Below are 14699 nucleotides of genomic sequence, written 5' to 3' on the forward strand. Positions count from 1 at the left end.
TCAGTCTTTGATTAAGTATAAAACAGGAATCAATACATTATATACCTTTTAAATATTTTCATTTAAGACTTTGGACCACTTTTTATGGATTTATTTATTTTAAGATCTGTTAGAAATGGAGAGTTTTTAAATTTATGTAAGAGTATAAGAAGAGAGGCCATTTGCAGTAATAATTGATTATCTTAATAATCCTGTCTTTATTATATAAGTAAAACTAGGGCATGGGATATTTCAAATTTAATTTTTGAATTATTCAAATCCTGAACTTCCCTTGTTAAAATAAATTTTATCCCATCCCAATTCAGATTCCAGGTAATAAGTAGTCAGGAATGTTTTATTTTTAATCTTACTCAGTAACATGGTATGGTTTACGTAGAAATATGGTAATTTAATTCAGGTGTTGCTAATTTGTAACTTAGAATCGCCTTAGCTTTAAGTAAGTTGTGCTGCTGTGACTTTTGGTGGGACTACATGGGTCATTTTCATGATTTTGGATTCTAGGTCCTTCTGGAGCCCCTGGTATTGCCAGGAAATCCTTGGGCTTTCTTGAAAAATATATCTGTAGCCTGGGAGCAATCCAAATGGCCATTATAGTTTGGGACAACCTAAGAGTAGACAGGTGAATTTCACTATGTCAAGTAGAACTCAATCATTTATGGTCTCTTGACTTTGGTTTTGCCATAACAGTAATTCTAATCCTTTGAGATTCATCAGAATCACTTTAAGGGTTTGTTAAAACAGAGATTGCTGGGCTGGGTGCCGTGGCTCATGCCTGTAATCCCAGCACTTTGGGAAGTTGAGGATCACTGGGGGTCGGGAGTTCGAGACCAGCCTGGCTAACATGGTGAAACCCCATTTCTACTAAATATACCAAAAAAAGAAATTAGCCAGGCATGGTGGCGTGTGCCTGTAATCCCAGCTATTCAGGAGGCTGAGGCAGGAGAATTGCTTGAACCCAGGAGGCAGACGTTGCAGTGAGCCGAGATTGCTCCACTATACTCCAGCTTGGGCAACAAGAGCGAAAGTCCTTCTCAAAACAAAACAAAACAAAATACAGATTGCTGGGCCTCCCTCTAGAGTTTCTGATTTTGTAGGCCTGGAGTGGGGCCCAAGATTTGCATTTCTATTAAATAGTAAGCTCTTAAGTAATAATGATACTGTTGGTCCAAGAGTACACATTGAGAACCAGTGAGCTACAGAAAGAGGTCATAATTAGAATCAGCCTAGAAGTATATCACTCTGAATCTTTGTACTTTAGTTAAGGTATGGGATTCTGGTAAATTCTGATGTACTAATAAACTCTTACTTATATTCTCCTTTCTTTTCCATACTGTAGATTGTTATGGGCAGGGGACTATATCATATTTGTCTTTGTATGCAGTGCCTGGTTCATGGGCTGTACACATTAAGCTGCTGGTAAATGTTTAATGAATATTAATAAAAGAATGAATTGTGAGAGTGAAGGATAGGCATAAGCATATCCTTCCGGCTCCACTGTGTCTCTGATATACACTCTATGGATTATTTAATTAGGTTTGAATTTAACTAAATGAAAACATAAGGATGCCTTTAAGAACATACCTTTAAACCATGCCCCACATATGCATTTCTGCTCTTTTATAAAAGAGATGTAAAGAGGAACAAAATGGAAGTTTTATTTTATTACATGGTCTGGGGCTTCAGTTATTTTATTTTTAAAAATTGTTTAAAGTTTTTAATTGATACAATTTTCTATATTTATCACAGACAACATGTTTTAAAATATGTGTACATTGTGGAATGGCTAAGTTAATTATGCATTTTTTTAATGATGAGAACACTTAAAATCTACTCTCTGAGCAATTTTTAAGAATACAATATGTTATTAACTATAGTCACCATTTTGTACAATAGATCTTTTGAGTTTATCCCTCATATCTAACTGAAATGTTGTATACTTTGACCAACATTTCCCCAGTCCCTTTCTGTCCCCCAGCCACTGGTAACTACCTTTATGCTCTTTCACTTTTATGAGTTCACCTTTTTTTATTTCACATATAAGTGAGATCATATGGTATTTCTGCTTTTTAAAATTATTTCTGATTTTGGTTTTCTCATTCCCATGCAAGCTTTTCTACTTTTTACTTGGGAAAATTATTTAACTTTTCTGTAACTGCACTTGTTCATATATAAAATGAGACACCAATAATACTTAAAGAGTGCTGAGTATTAAGTGAGGTAATAACATGTAACCGACTTAGTTAATGGTAAGTGCTATATATATGGTAGCTATGGTGATTATGCTTGGGTATTTATCTACAAACAATATTGTTCTGCAAGCTTTTCTTAGTTCTTTTGAAAGAAGGCTTTTCCTATTATTGAGATTAAAGTGGAACACTTTGATGCAGACAGTGTTGTCAGTAAACCATTTGGTATGACTGACTGAAGTTCTAGCAGAATATGTTGAGGGTTGAGTAGAGTAGAAAAAACCCATCTCACTTTGAGTGTGAAGGGTAATACATCTCACGTCTCAGTGAATACCAGGGTTGGATATTTTAGAAAGACCTCTGTTTTTTGCTGTGAAATCTGTAATAAAGATAACCATTGTTTTATTTTATGCATTCAAGTCAGCTTTCTTTTTAACTACTTTTCAGTTTTTTCAAAATATAACCTGGCTTTTGGGATAACATACACTTACTTGCACATCTAACAGGAAAATGGTCATGTGAGTTAATTTTTTTAAGCAGTGAAATATCACATATATACCTTAAAGTACATAACATAAATATGTACAGCTTAACAGTTAAAAAGTGAATACCATGTTAACACTACCCAGTTCAAAAAATCAATTAATGTTAGCATACCAGAAATCTACCAAGGTCTCTGTTTGACTACAGTTCCCATCCTCTATCCTATATGTTAACCACCATTGGCCTTTTATAGTAACCCTTTCCTTACTTTTATTTACAGTTTTTACTACCAGTATGTACATCTGCAAACAATATTGATTGTTTGCCAGTGTTATAAGTTTAAAAGCAAGCACTTTTGTGTCTTGCTTATATATGTTTGTCATTTTTAATTGCATGTAGCTGTAGTCCATTGATTCCATCATATAAGTACACTATAATTTACTTGTTTTACTGTGAGTAGACATTTGAATAATTTCCAGCTGGGGCTATTATAAAAAATACTGCTGTGAACATTCTTGCCGTTGCATCCTGGTACATATGTGCACAGATTTCTGTAGTCATGCAGTAGTGTAATTGCTTGACCATAGGGAATGTATAATTTCAACTTTAATAATATCAAATTGATTTCCAAAATGGTTGTATCAATTTATAATCAGTAACGTTTCTAGTTATGGAAAAGTATGAGAAAGTTTTTCAACATTCCATTGGTGAAAGTTCTTGTTTCACATCCCTACCAACATTTTGTGTGGTTAGCATTTTTTATTTTTGCCAGTCTTTTTGCATCTCATTGTGATTTTAATTTATGTTATCTGATTGCTAGTGAGTTGGAATACGTTCAGGATTAGAGGTGTTACTTTGCCTGTGGGACATACGTTGGATACCAGCACAGTGTACTCCTAGATGAGTTTCAGTTTTCCTAGTTGCAAGTTGCAGAATTAGTTTTGGCTTACTTATGGCAAAAAGGAAAAAAAAAAAAAAAAAGAGAAAGAGAGAAGACATTGTGGGGCATATTTGTAAGACATTGGAGAGCAGTTCACAGATTCTGAAGGAAATGCTATACAGCCACGCTTTGGGAAAGGCAGGATTTCTGCAGCCTAAGGAGGCTTTACAGTGAGATGGCTACTTAAACCACCATCTCACTGTTTTAAGGTTTTAGAGAGAAAACTTGAAGTTCCCAAGAGAGAAAACCTAATAGACTCCCCATTGGATCCAAGGGCTCCTTTTGGCACTGGGGGAATTACAGTGAACCAGGCAGTCATCCTAGTTTATTTCTTCTACAACTTTTACCAGTATGTGGTAGTTAGTTGAGGTGGAAGGGTCAAAAAAAGGATTTAGAGAAAAAAAGATACATTTATTGAAGGCACAAGACCCAGCCAGAGAAAAGATAGACTTTGAAGATGTCAATGAAATTGTCAAGATGAATATGAGGTCTTTTAGGAGGCAAAAAGATATAACATCAAGACCAGTGATTTTTAACCTTTCATCAATCCCCAGCACAACAGAACACTGATTAAAGTGAGAGACAATACTATATATTTTCAGAAGGTCTTCTTTTATTGAATCTGATAAGCTTCCCTATTCCTTTCTCCTATAGAATCATTGATTTAAATGATAGAGACCAGAGGCTGAGAAGGATGTGGGGAAGGGGACGAAGTGATGTGGATAAGGGGTGCAAACACATGGTAAGATAGGAGGAATAAATTCGTGTTCCATAGCACAGTAGGGTGATTATAGTTAACAATAATGTATTAAATATTTCAAAATAGCTAGAAGAGAGGACTCGAAGTGTTCCCAAAACATAGAAATGATCAATACTCAAGATGATAGATACCCCAGATACCCTGACTTGATCATTATACATTCCATGTATGTAACTAAATATCACATCTGTCCTATAAATACATACAAATATGTAATAACAAATATATAAATTTGAAGTAGAATGGTTAGTTTCTTTTTAAGAGAAGATGACTGATTACCTTAGAGATTAATTAAGGAAAGAGGATATAGAGATGTATTTTGAGAAAAAGAATAAGTGGTGAGCTAATGCCAAATGTTTATGAAGTCTAGCTAGAGGCACTGGCAGGAATGAAGGTAAGAATGACATTAAGCAATACAAAGGCTTGAAACAACCACTGTGAAGTACGTATTTGAAAATGAATAAATATTGAGCTTTGTTAAGTAGTATTCAGCATCCTGTATTAGATATAGGGAAAAACAAAACTGAAATTGTTCAGAAATACCTGGCACTCATTCTATTAATAGTAGTTCTCTGCCGTATAGTAGGATTAGTGGAAGTGCACAGTGTGAGTGATCAGAATTTAGTTTTGCTATGAATACCTTAGCTAAAACTTAAAGAACAAAAAACCTAGTTGCACTCTAGTAAGAGACTAAAGACAATGGAAAAGAATTCTAAATTTCTTAAAGTGAGTAGAGTCAGTAGTTTGAAAGATCAATCTGGTGAATCATAGAGATTAATAATTAGAGAATTTAAAAATTTACTGAGGTTTCCACTGTTCGGGAGGTATCTTTGTTAGGGATTATGACATGAGAGACACAAAGAAATACAGATATTCCTCAGTTTATGATGGGCTTATGTCCTGTTGAAACCCACTGGAAAACTGAAAAATTGTTTAAATTGTACCATCATAAGTTGATGACTGCCTGTGTAAGACCATTGCCCTCAAGGAGCTTATAATAATAACAACTTTCATTATAATAACTAAATGTACTGAACACATTTAATCCTCACAACAGCTTTATAAAGTAGTAATACTCTTTTACATGTGAAATTTTACATGTGAAACACGGAGAAGCCAGGTGACTTGCCTAAGATCTCACAGTTAGTAAACAGGGAATCTGGGACTCAGTTCCAGGTAGTCTAACTTTGACATTTAACCCTAACAAATAGTGTATTTTATTTACATTCTGGTTGGAGAGATAGAAATATATGAAGTACCTAAAAATATTGTTTTTTGCAACATTTCAAGACACTACAAGCAATGTATAGATTTCTTACATAACTACTACTATTTATTTATATACAGGCATGTTTATATCAGGCTGTTGTGGTAATTTAAGGCATATCTTAAAGTGTGGATAAGTTTTGAGTAGACAGAAAGAGAGAACACGAACATTTCATCTGAATGCTTGACTGGGATATGAAAACAGTAAATAATTAAAGACGAGGAACATAGATAGCTTGACAATTACTGAGTTGTTTTGGCTACCTAAATATGTTTTAATATGTAGTAGAAAGGGTGAATGTTGTAGGATAAAAGCCTAAACAGTTATAACACAATATACAGTGGCTTAAGGTCAAGAGGTTTTCTTTTTTGTTTTTTTCTCACATGAGAGTACAGGGAGGTAGGTGTGTCATTGTACATCATGTCTTCACCCACGAATCCAAGTCAGCTGACGGCTCTGCTCTCTTTGGCACATGGTTTCCATTATTGCTCCAGCTTTCATCATTTCCAGCACATGGAGAGGAGAAGAACATGAAAGTACACTCTTGAAATGATTGGAAGCATGAATCACCTGTACTTGCTTGTATTCCATTGACCGGAACTTAGTTACATGACTATAACTAGGTTATATACACAAGGGTGGCTGTAAGATGTACTGTTGGAGTGGCGCTGGAGAGAATATTTAAAATTTCTGTGTAATTAAAATAATTTATATCTAAATTTAGTTGACAAATTAGCCCTTTAGCTAAGATTGATTGACTCTTTGTGTGATGGACTCTTAAAATTGTTGGGGTGTGGGGAAAGAGTATGACCAAAACGTAAGTATGTAATTGCTTTATTTTGCTTTTATTTTAGCTTCCTTGTGGTCATAGATGCAAAGAGATGTGTCATCCTGGTGAATGTCCCTTTAATTGCAACCAGAAGGTAAAACTTAGATGTCCTTGTAAAAGAATAAAAAAGGTAAATATTTTAAGTTATTGAAAATATTTTTCTATATAAGTTGTTTTTGTTTGGTTTGGTTTTCTTGTTTTTGTTTTTTGGCCTGGATGTTTTGGTAGTTCTTTTTCTGTATTTTTTTGCCTTTTAGTTTTAAGATTTTACTTCAGAGACCCTTTTTTTTTTTTTTGAGACGGAGTTTCGCTCTTGTTACCCAGGCTGGAGTGCAATGGCGCGATCTCGGCTCACTGCAACCTCCGCCTCCTGGGTTCAGGCAATTCTCCTGCCTCAGCCTCCTGAGCAGCTGGGACTACAGGCACGCGCCACCATGCCCAGCTAATTTTTTGTATTTTTAGTAGAGACGGGGTTTCACCATGTTGACCAGGATGGTCTTGATCTCTTGACCTCATGATCCACCCGCCTCGGCCTCCCAAAGTGCTGGGATTACAGGCTTGAGCCACCGCGCCCGGCCCAGAGACCCTTTTTATTAAAATGAGCCTACTTGTTCTGTAAATGTTTATTTTAAAAATCAGCTTTGACAGTTTAATTTTCTGCAACTTAATAGTAAAAGGAAAATTATTTTTTATGTTGCAACCAAGTTCAATGCTCTCCTTTGGTCAATGTGCTTTAGATTTGAGGTCTTTGAACAGGGAACACAGTGTAAGGAATAGAATGTTTCATTGCTTAAGAAATGGCCTGAGATTAACTTTGTTGATGTAATTTATGAAACTTTTTTTTTTTACCATCAGTATTATCCTTTGAAAATATTGCCTTAAAAAGACCTCATATGCATAGCCTTATAAAGTAAAGTAGCATTTAATAACTTGGAAAGAACTAATTTTAAGAAAAAATGATGGTAACAGAGGAATAAATGGGCAAAAATGAATGATTACAAAGCCCGATGGAAACAACTGTTCAGCAAAACTTATGAAGGGAAATATGGTGACGTAATAGTCTTTTTCTCAATTCTGTTTCTTTGATCTTCCCTGTTGGCAGTGCTTATTCCTTTGAAACCAACGTTTTTGACCTCTGTTTTACCCTATCTCAGTTATAGTTGTAACTCCTTTTTTCCTTCATATTCCTATTGTCATTCCCTAAAGCTAGTCTTTTTCATCTCTTCAAATTTGCTTTTATTCGTCCATGTGACAGATATGTATTGAGGATCTTTTATAGATCCTTTGCCTTTCATTTATTTTCATAGTTGATATGTTTTCCTAGGATAGGGGACTTCTGAATTTAAATGTATAGGCTTGGCCTTTTAGGGAATGGAATCCGTAAGTTTTAGATATTTAAATTCACCACCTTTACATGAAAATAAATACTTGGTCAAGCCACTTTTAATCTGAGATGTCTTTGTGAGACATCTCAGATTTTCTCTGAAATCTCATATCTTGTCCAAGTGCCCTATGCCACCCACCCATTAGTACTTTTGACCAACTCTTTCCTGGGCTTTGGCCACAACTTCGTGACCCATTTCCTTGTCTAGTCACACCACTTCCCTGTTCTAAATTCTTCGATGGCTCTTCATCACTTATGGAAAAAATGCATTATATAAGAAATGTGTATGTGTAGGTATATGCAGACTCAGCATACCAGGGAGGCTATAAGACCTTTGCCTGCTTGTTCAGTTTTATCATCTAGCAGTCATCTTTGTGAATCTGTTACTTAAGTGCCCTAATACATATATTGTACCCTAGCTTAGCTTAGGCTGTGGTGATGTATATATTTCTCTTTCTCTGTAAAATACAATTTTTTTTCCTTTACCTCTCTGCTTACTAGAATCCTGCTAATACTTATTGCAAGCATTTCCTTGTTTGAGAAGTTTTTCCTTCCCTAGGCTCCCCTGGGAAGACTTAGCTGTTCCTTCCTCTTGACTTCCTTTGTACTAGGTTCATAATTTAGAGCTTTGTGATTCTAGGGATATCTGTAACCTTGTTTCCTCATCCGTACAATAGAGTTTATAGAGATTTATTGAAAGGAATAGAAGAGGTAGTGCATACATAGCATTTAAAACAATGCTATGTTTAATAAGTAGTAGCTGCCATTACCATTGTTATTTACTTAGCACTTAACAGATTATTATACTGTTTTTTCCTTATTGTGTTCCCTTTCCCTGTTGTAGTGTTTGGCATGTTATCGGCACTCTGTAAGTATCTTCTGAATGAGAACTGATAAAATCCTTTTCTAGGCTGATGGACTTAATGTCTGTAAACACACGATACTTATTTTTGTCTCCATTGTTTGTTCATGTTTATTTTCTTCTGTCTGGACTGTCTTTGGAGGAAAAGACTATGTTATCACTAAATTTAGCCAAAAATGAAAAACTAAGGAATTAAAAAACAAAAAAGGAAACCCTTCAATTAATAAAATTTCATGCCATAAAATGCTTTCACTGAACACACGTTACTCAGGATTTGGTAATCTCATGTCTAAATTGAGGAAGATTTGAACAAAAATCTAGAGTCTGAGGGTGTGGTGAGATAGGAGAAACCGAAACAAATTAGGTCTACTGAGAGTAAAAGTGACATTGGCAATAAAAAATGAATGAATAAAAGATAGATAAACATACTACAAAAGTTAGCGTAAGACTAATAATATAAAGATCACTCTTCAACTCAGTAGTCATCATTTTATTATAGCATAGTACAGAAATTGGTCATAGTTTTGATGTCAAGACATCAAAAACAGATCAGTGTTCTTTCATTAAGGAGGTAGTGAGATGCCAACATAAGCTTTAAACAATTTTCATCTAAACTGGAAAAAAAAAAAAAAAGCAAGTTTAACAGTCAGGAGAAAAATCTGTAGCTCCCCAGAAAACTCTCTAGAGGTTTACTATCTGAGATGGTAGCCACTAGTCACAAATGGATATTTAAATGCAAATTGTAATTAATTAGCATTAAACAATACTACAATTTTGGTTCCTCAGTTTCACTACCCACATTTCAAGTGCTCAGTAGCCATATGTGGCTAGTGCTACTCTGTGGACTAATGCAGATTTACAACATTTCCATCCCTTACACAATGCTAGGAAGCTCTGCCATACAGCCCATTTGTGGAACATTTTATTCCCTGGAAACTTTATAAAAATAACAATAAACAATAAAGAAAAGTAGAGAATAAAAACAACACTGGAGCTAAGTCCAATGGTGGCATTTGGTAATTATTATTATTGTTATTTTTTGAGACAGTCTTGCTTTGTCACCCAGGCTGGTGTACAATGGCATGATCTCAGCTCACTGCAACCTCTACCTCCTGGGTTCAAATGATTCTCCTGCCTTAGCCTCCTTAGTAGCTGGGATTACAGGTGCATGCCACCAAGACTGGCTAATTTTTGTATTTTTAGTAGAGATGCAGTTTCACCATGTTGGTCAGGCTGATCTTGAACTCCTGACCATGTGATGCACCTGCCTCAGCCTCACAAAGTGCTAGGATTACAGGCGTGAACCACCAGGTCTACCTGGCACTTAGTAATTATTAAATGGATTTTTAAAAATTTTATGGTATTCACTTTTTTAATTAAAGAAAATAAGAGAGTAATCACTATTTGAACCAGATATTTAATGCTTGCAACCATATCATCATTAAATATTAAGTCACATCAAATAATACTTATAACCTTAAACTCTGTTAGATAAACTTTGCTTTTTTATGGCAGATGGTTAGGACTTTGAGGGAAAGATCATTTAAAATTTGAAAACTGGATTGTTTGTAGGAATTGCAGTGCAACAAAGTACGTGAAAATCAGGTTTCAATAGAATGTGACACAACGTGCAAGGAAATGAAGCGGAAAGCATCTGAGGTAATGTCTTGTTAAATATTATTTTAAAGGCTAATGGCCTTTCCTTCTTATATTGTGCATTTACTTATGTGTTTGTTAAAAACAACTTGAAATCACATCTTTTTGCTTTTATAATAAAAGCCTAGTTTTATAGGCCAATTTTGAATGGGAGATTGGGATTTTTATTGCCTGGTGTATACCAAGGATTTTCATCTTCTATGCCCATTAATGTATTTGCTTTGTGACATAGTTTATTTTAATGTTAGTGTAAGCCCCTGAAAATTAGGTTAAAATAATACAAAAATAAGATTTTGGGATTCTGCTGCTTGGGTTATCGCTAGTGTTACTGTTTTCCTCCATCAATCCAATCAGCGACCTCTTGATTTTGTTTAAAAGTAAGGATTCCCTTCCATGATAGTACATTTGAGATAAATTTAACTTAGGGAAACAGCAGTATTTAATAATTCTAGATTCTTAATACAGTAACTCAAGAGGAAAAAGGTAATTTTAAAATTTGTGTCTATAGTTTAACTGTAAAATTTGTGTTTACAGTTTAACTTTAAAATTTGTGTTTAGCTCTTTGAATTATGATGTAACATCTATTTTACTTGTTAAGAGCTGAAATGTTTATATAAGGTATAACACTCCATCCATCACCACCTTTAATCTATTAGATAGTGCCTTGATAAACCTTGTCTCAGTATAATATTTAAATTTCTTTAAATGGTTTCAAGCTCCTAAAAGTTGATATGGGTTAATAGAACCTGAGTGGGTAGATGATAAAATTTTATATAAAATGTGATGACTAAATTGTAAATTTACTTTGAATGTGTATAAACAGATAAAAGAAGCAGAAGCCAAAGCTGCTTATGAAGAAGAAAAACGAAGACAACAGGTAACCAAACAAAATACCCAGATTTATGTCTCTTAGCATCATTGTTAGATTTTTTTGCAAACACAGGGTATATTCCAAGTTCAAACTAAGGACTAGTTTACTGTATTGTGAAGTGAAAATAACATAGTTCCTGGAAAACAAAAATGAGCCATCTCCTACCTTCACTTTAAGTATACTGAAACTCTGAGAAGGTGGGAGATCTCACATATTCCCAAAGATTTTTTATATTTCCAATTTACTTTCTTGCCAATATCATCCATCATTCAGCTATAAGAATTTTAATTCCTCTTTTGGTTGGGGAGTGAGAGAGAATCATCACCATTGTAAGCCATCTTCTGGAGACCATAACGTTACTCATCTAAAAGTATTTGAGTTCTATTTTACTGAGTTGCAGACCACCTGTAACAAATAAGAGCAGTTTAGTAATCAATACGTTTGTTTTATTAATACATTCCCATATTTCCCTATTAGATCTTTAAATGCAGGATTATTACCTGCACTTTGTTGTTACCTAGATAACAAGTACATTCCTGATACTCCCTGTTTAAGTATTTACTTTATTGATCATATACTTCAAAGAGTGGCTCGACTTTCTAATAGTGATGTACGACTTTTTATTATTATTTGTCAGTTTATATCTTGAGATGCTTTATACTTAACAAAGCAGATTGTGTTGTGTACTGCCTTTATGAATGATGAGATTGAAGCTTGCCTGATTTGCATGAATGAGGAAATTCAAACTTTGATGAGTTGTAGGAGGACATTAGAAACAGTTCATGTAGCAAATAATGGTTGGCCAAGATGACCTTTGAGATTTTATGGTTCTGTAAAGTTGATTTGCCTGATATCCCCAAAATATAGGTTGGCTGGAATCCTAGGAGATTAAGTTATTAAGAATAGTGTGTTTCCTCCTTAGTCCCTTTGCTACCTTTTTATTAACCATCATGGATGAAAATCTTAGATACATTCCCTGTTTACGGACTCTTTAAGCAGGATATAATCAGTCCTCAGTATATGCAGGTTCTGCATCTGTGGATTCAACCAACTACAGATTGAAAAAATTTTTTTTAAAAAGTATAAAAATACAACAATAAAAAAACACATTTTAAAATACAGTGTAATACCTATTTACATAGCATTTACGTTATTAGATATTACAGGAAATCTGGAGTGATTTAAAGTATACAGGAAGATGTGTATATGTTATTTGCAAATCCTTCACTATTTATATAGAGACTTGATCATCCTCAGATTTTGATATCCAAGGGGGATTCCCACAGATACCGAGGAATGACTATATACAGTACATAATATATACCTGGTGACTGTGAGTCACCATATAACCATAAGTTACTTTACCATATCCGTGGTCTTCAAGTTTGCCTGCTTTTAAGGTATTTTGACATTTTTCAATATGTCAGAAACTAACTACTTGGGAATAATCCGACATTTTGGCTCATTCTAGAATGCCACTTTGTATTAAACTAAGTTTATTAGATCTTTTTCAAGTGTGGCTTATGACCACAGTAATGGATATGTGAACTAAAGTTTACATTTCCTTCTATTAAATAACTATTTACATAGTTTTATTTGGATATTATTAAGTACATATATATTTTAGTAACTATTGTCTTAACTATGCACTATAGCATATCATATTACATTATTTATAAAAGTTTAATAAGTTCTTGGCAGTAGGATAAAAATCCACATTTGATATTGAATGTAATTCAGTTATCTTCTTTTTAGTACTAGTTTAAAATTTTTACTTCTAAAATAGTCATTTTGATTTTAAAGCATGAAGTGTTTTTTCCTTTGAAGAATTTTTACTGTATTAAAAATTGCATTTGGTAGAGAATCAATTTCTGGCAGCTTTTTTTCTCTTTACTCACTTGAATTTCTTTCTTAAAAGCCACTAATATTTATTATATGCATTGTAAACTACTAGAATTATAGATACCTTTATTCTCACTAGATATCACAGCACTTGCTTATAGAATCCTGGTTCTATAATAATGGAGTTGAAGTATAATAGTGTCAATGAATAAAACCAGGGTCTATATGTTAGAGCACGCTGATTTAATCAGACATTTTAATATGTAGCGTCATAGTCAGCTCTACAGTTTGAAATAATTTCTTCTATTATGCCCCAGTCTCCTTTCTACTTACCTAAACCCTGAATTTGTTGAATACAATTAGTAGTGGAGAATGGTGTCTTAAAAACTCAAATCAGTATATTGAATATATATCATTACTATTAAAATATTACCCAAATTGATTTTATGTAAATGGAAAGTTTCAAGTCAATGTATGCATTGAATTTAATTAAAATGATGCTGTTTTTATTTAGGCTGAACTAGAAGCTTTTGAAAACAGACTGAAGGGTCGTCGGAAGAAGAGCAGGAAAAGAGATGAAGTGGCGGTTGAGCTATCACCATGGCAGAAACATAAATATTATCTCCTTTCAGTGTGTGGAGTTGTGGTTGTAATGTTTGCATGGTACATCACCCATGATGTGGATTAAAAAATGTTTTGATCTTTTAATATAACTCAGATTGGATTTAGATAAGTTGTTAAATTTGGAATATTATAAAATGTATATTATAGAACATGGTATATTTGCATTCATCTATGTATTCTCTTTTAGCTATTGTTAGGACAGAATGTTAAACTTTATCTTAATTAGTATACTAGAAAGGGCAGTATAACACTGTTTAAAGTGAAAGCATGACTGAAATTGTAAAATATTTCGTAAGGCTTAGCTAGAAGCAGAGTAATATGTTTTTGTTCATTGGGCTTCCTTGTACTAATTTAGTTTTTTCATTTAATATTTCAAACCAACACATTTTTAAAAAATAATTCAGATGAAACTGAGCCATATGTTCAGTAAGAGGAATATTTCTTAATGTTTTGGTTACTTATCATAGGGTACTTTTCTTGATCTTATTAACTTTGTACTTTTTTAAAAAAGTGATTCTCTAACAGACCTCTTAAATTGTGACATGAAGGTATATAACTAGATTTTAGAAATTGGTTTATTAGTGAGGAATTTTTATCAATAAATGTCATGTGGTGTGTTCTTCAGAAAATACAGTTATTTTCAACAGATGCCAGGCTAGATTCCTCACATGTGGCTATTTCTTATGTAAGAAGCTTTTAACTGAAGTTGGCATGTTTCATAAAACTTCTATGTATCTTTTAAAAATAAGAGTAAAAGGAAAATGAATATTTATGCAGAATATGTACTGACAACAAGGCTTATGAGCTTTATGTACTTTAATCTCATTTCTCCTTACCGCAATCCTAAATAGATTTCAGCTGAAAATAATCAATTCTTATGAAAACAAATAGAGAAGTATCAGTAAGTCTAATCTGTTTGAATTATATTTCATTTCAAATAGTTTTGCTATTTAATTTATATGATTAATGTTTTCATTAAAATTTTTCATACCAAA

The 14699-nt window shown here is 33.6% G+C and overlaps 1 protein-coding gene across 3 annotated transcripts in view; it reads left to right on the forward strand.

The window, feature by feature from the left end:
- NFXL1 (nuclear transcription factor, X-box binding like 1) overlaps nucleotides 1-14699 on the forward strand; it is a 67477-nt gene extending 52778 nt beyond the window's left edge. For all 3 annotated transcript variants that reach the window (XR_001828629.2, XM_037742644.1, XM_017540325.1), the window contains 4 exons: nucleotides 6491-6595; nucleotides 10284-10370; nucleotides 11191-11244; nucleotides 13595-14699. Coding sequence is in view for 2 of the 3 variants with exons in the window: in XM_037742644.1 (XP_037598572.1) it covers nucleotides 6491-6595; nucleotides 10284-10370; nucleotides 11191-11244; nucleotides 13595-13768 (420 nt within the window). In the remaining variant the exon portion in view is untranslated. The remainder of the gene's footprint in view (nucleotides 1-6490; nucleotides 6596-10283; nucleotides 10371-11190; nucleotides 11245-13594) is intronic.

This window comes from Cebus imitator, unplaced genomic scaffold, assembly GCF_001604975.1.
Source record: "Cebus imitator isolate Cc_AM_T3 unplaced genomic scaffold, Cebus_imitator-1.0 Scaffold124, whole genome shotgun sequence".
In the NCBI taxonomy this organism is placed as follows: domain Eukaryota; kingdom Metazoa; phylum Chordata; class Mammalia; order Primates; family Cebidae; genus Cebus; species Cebus imitator.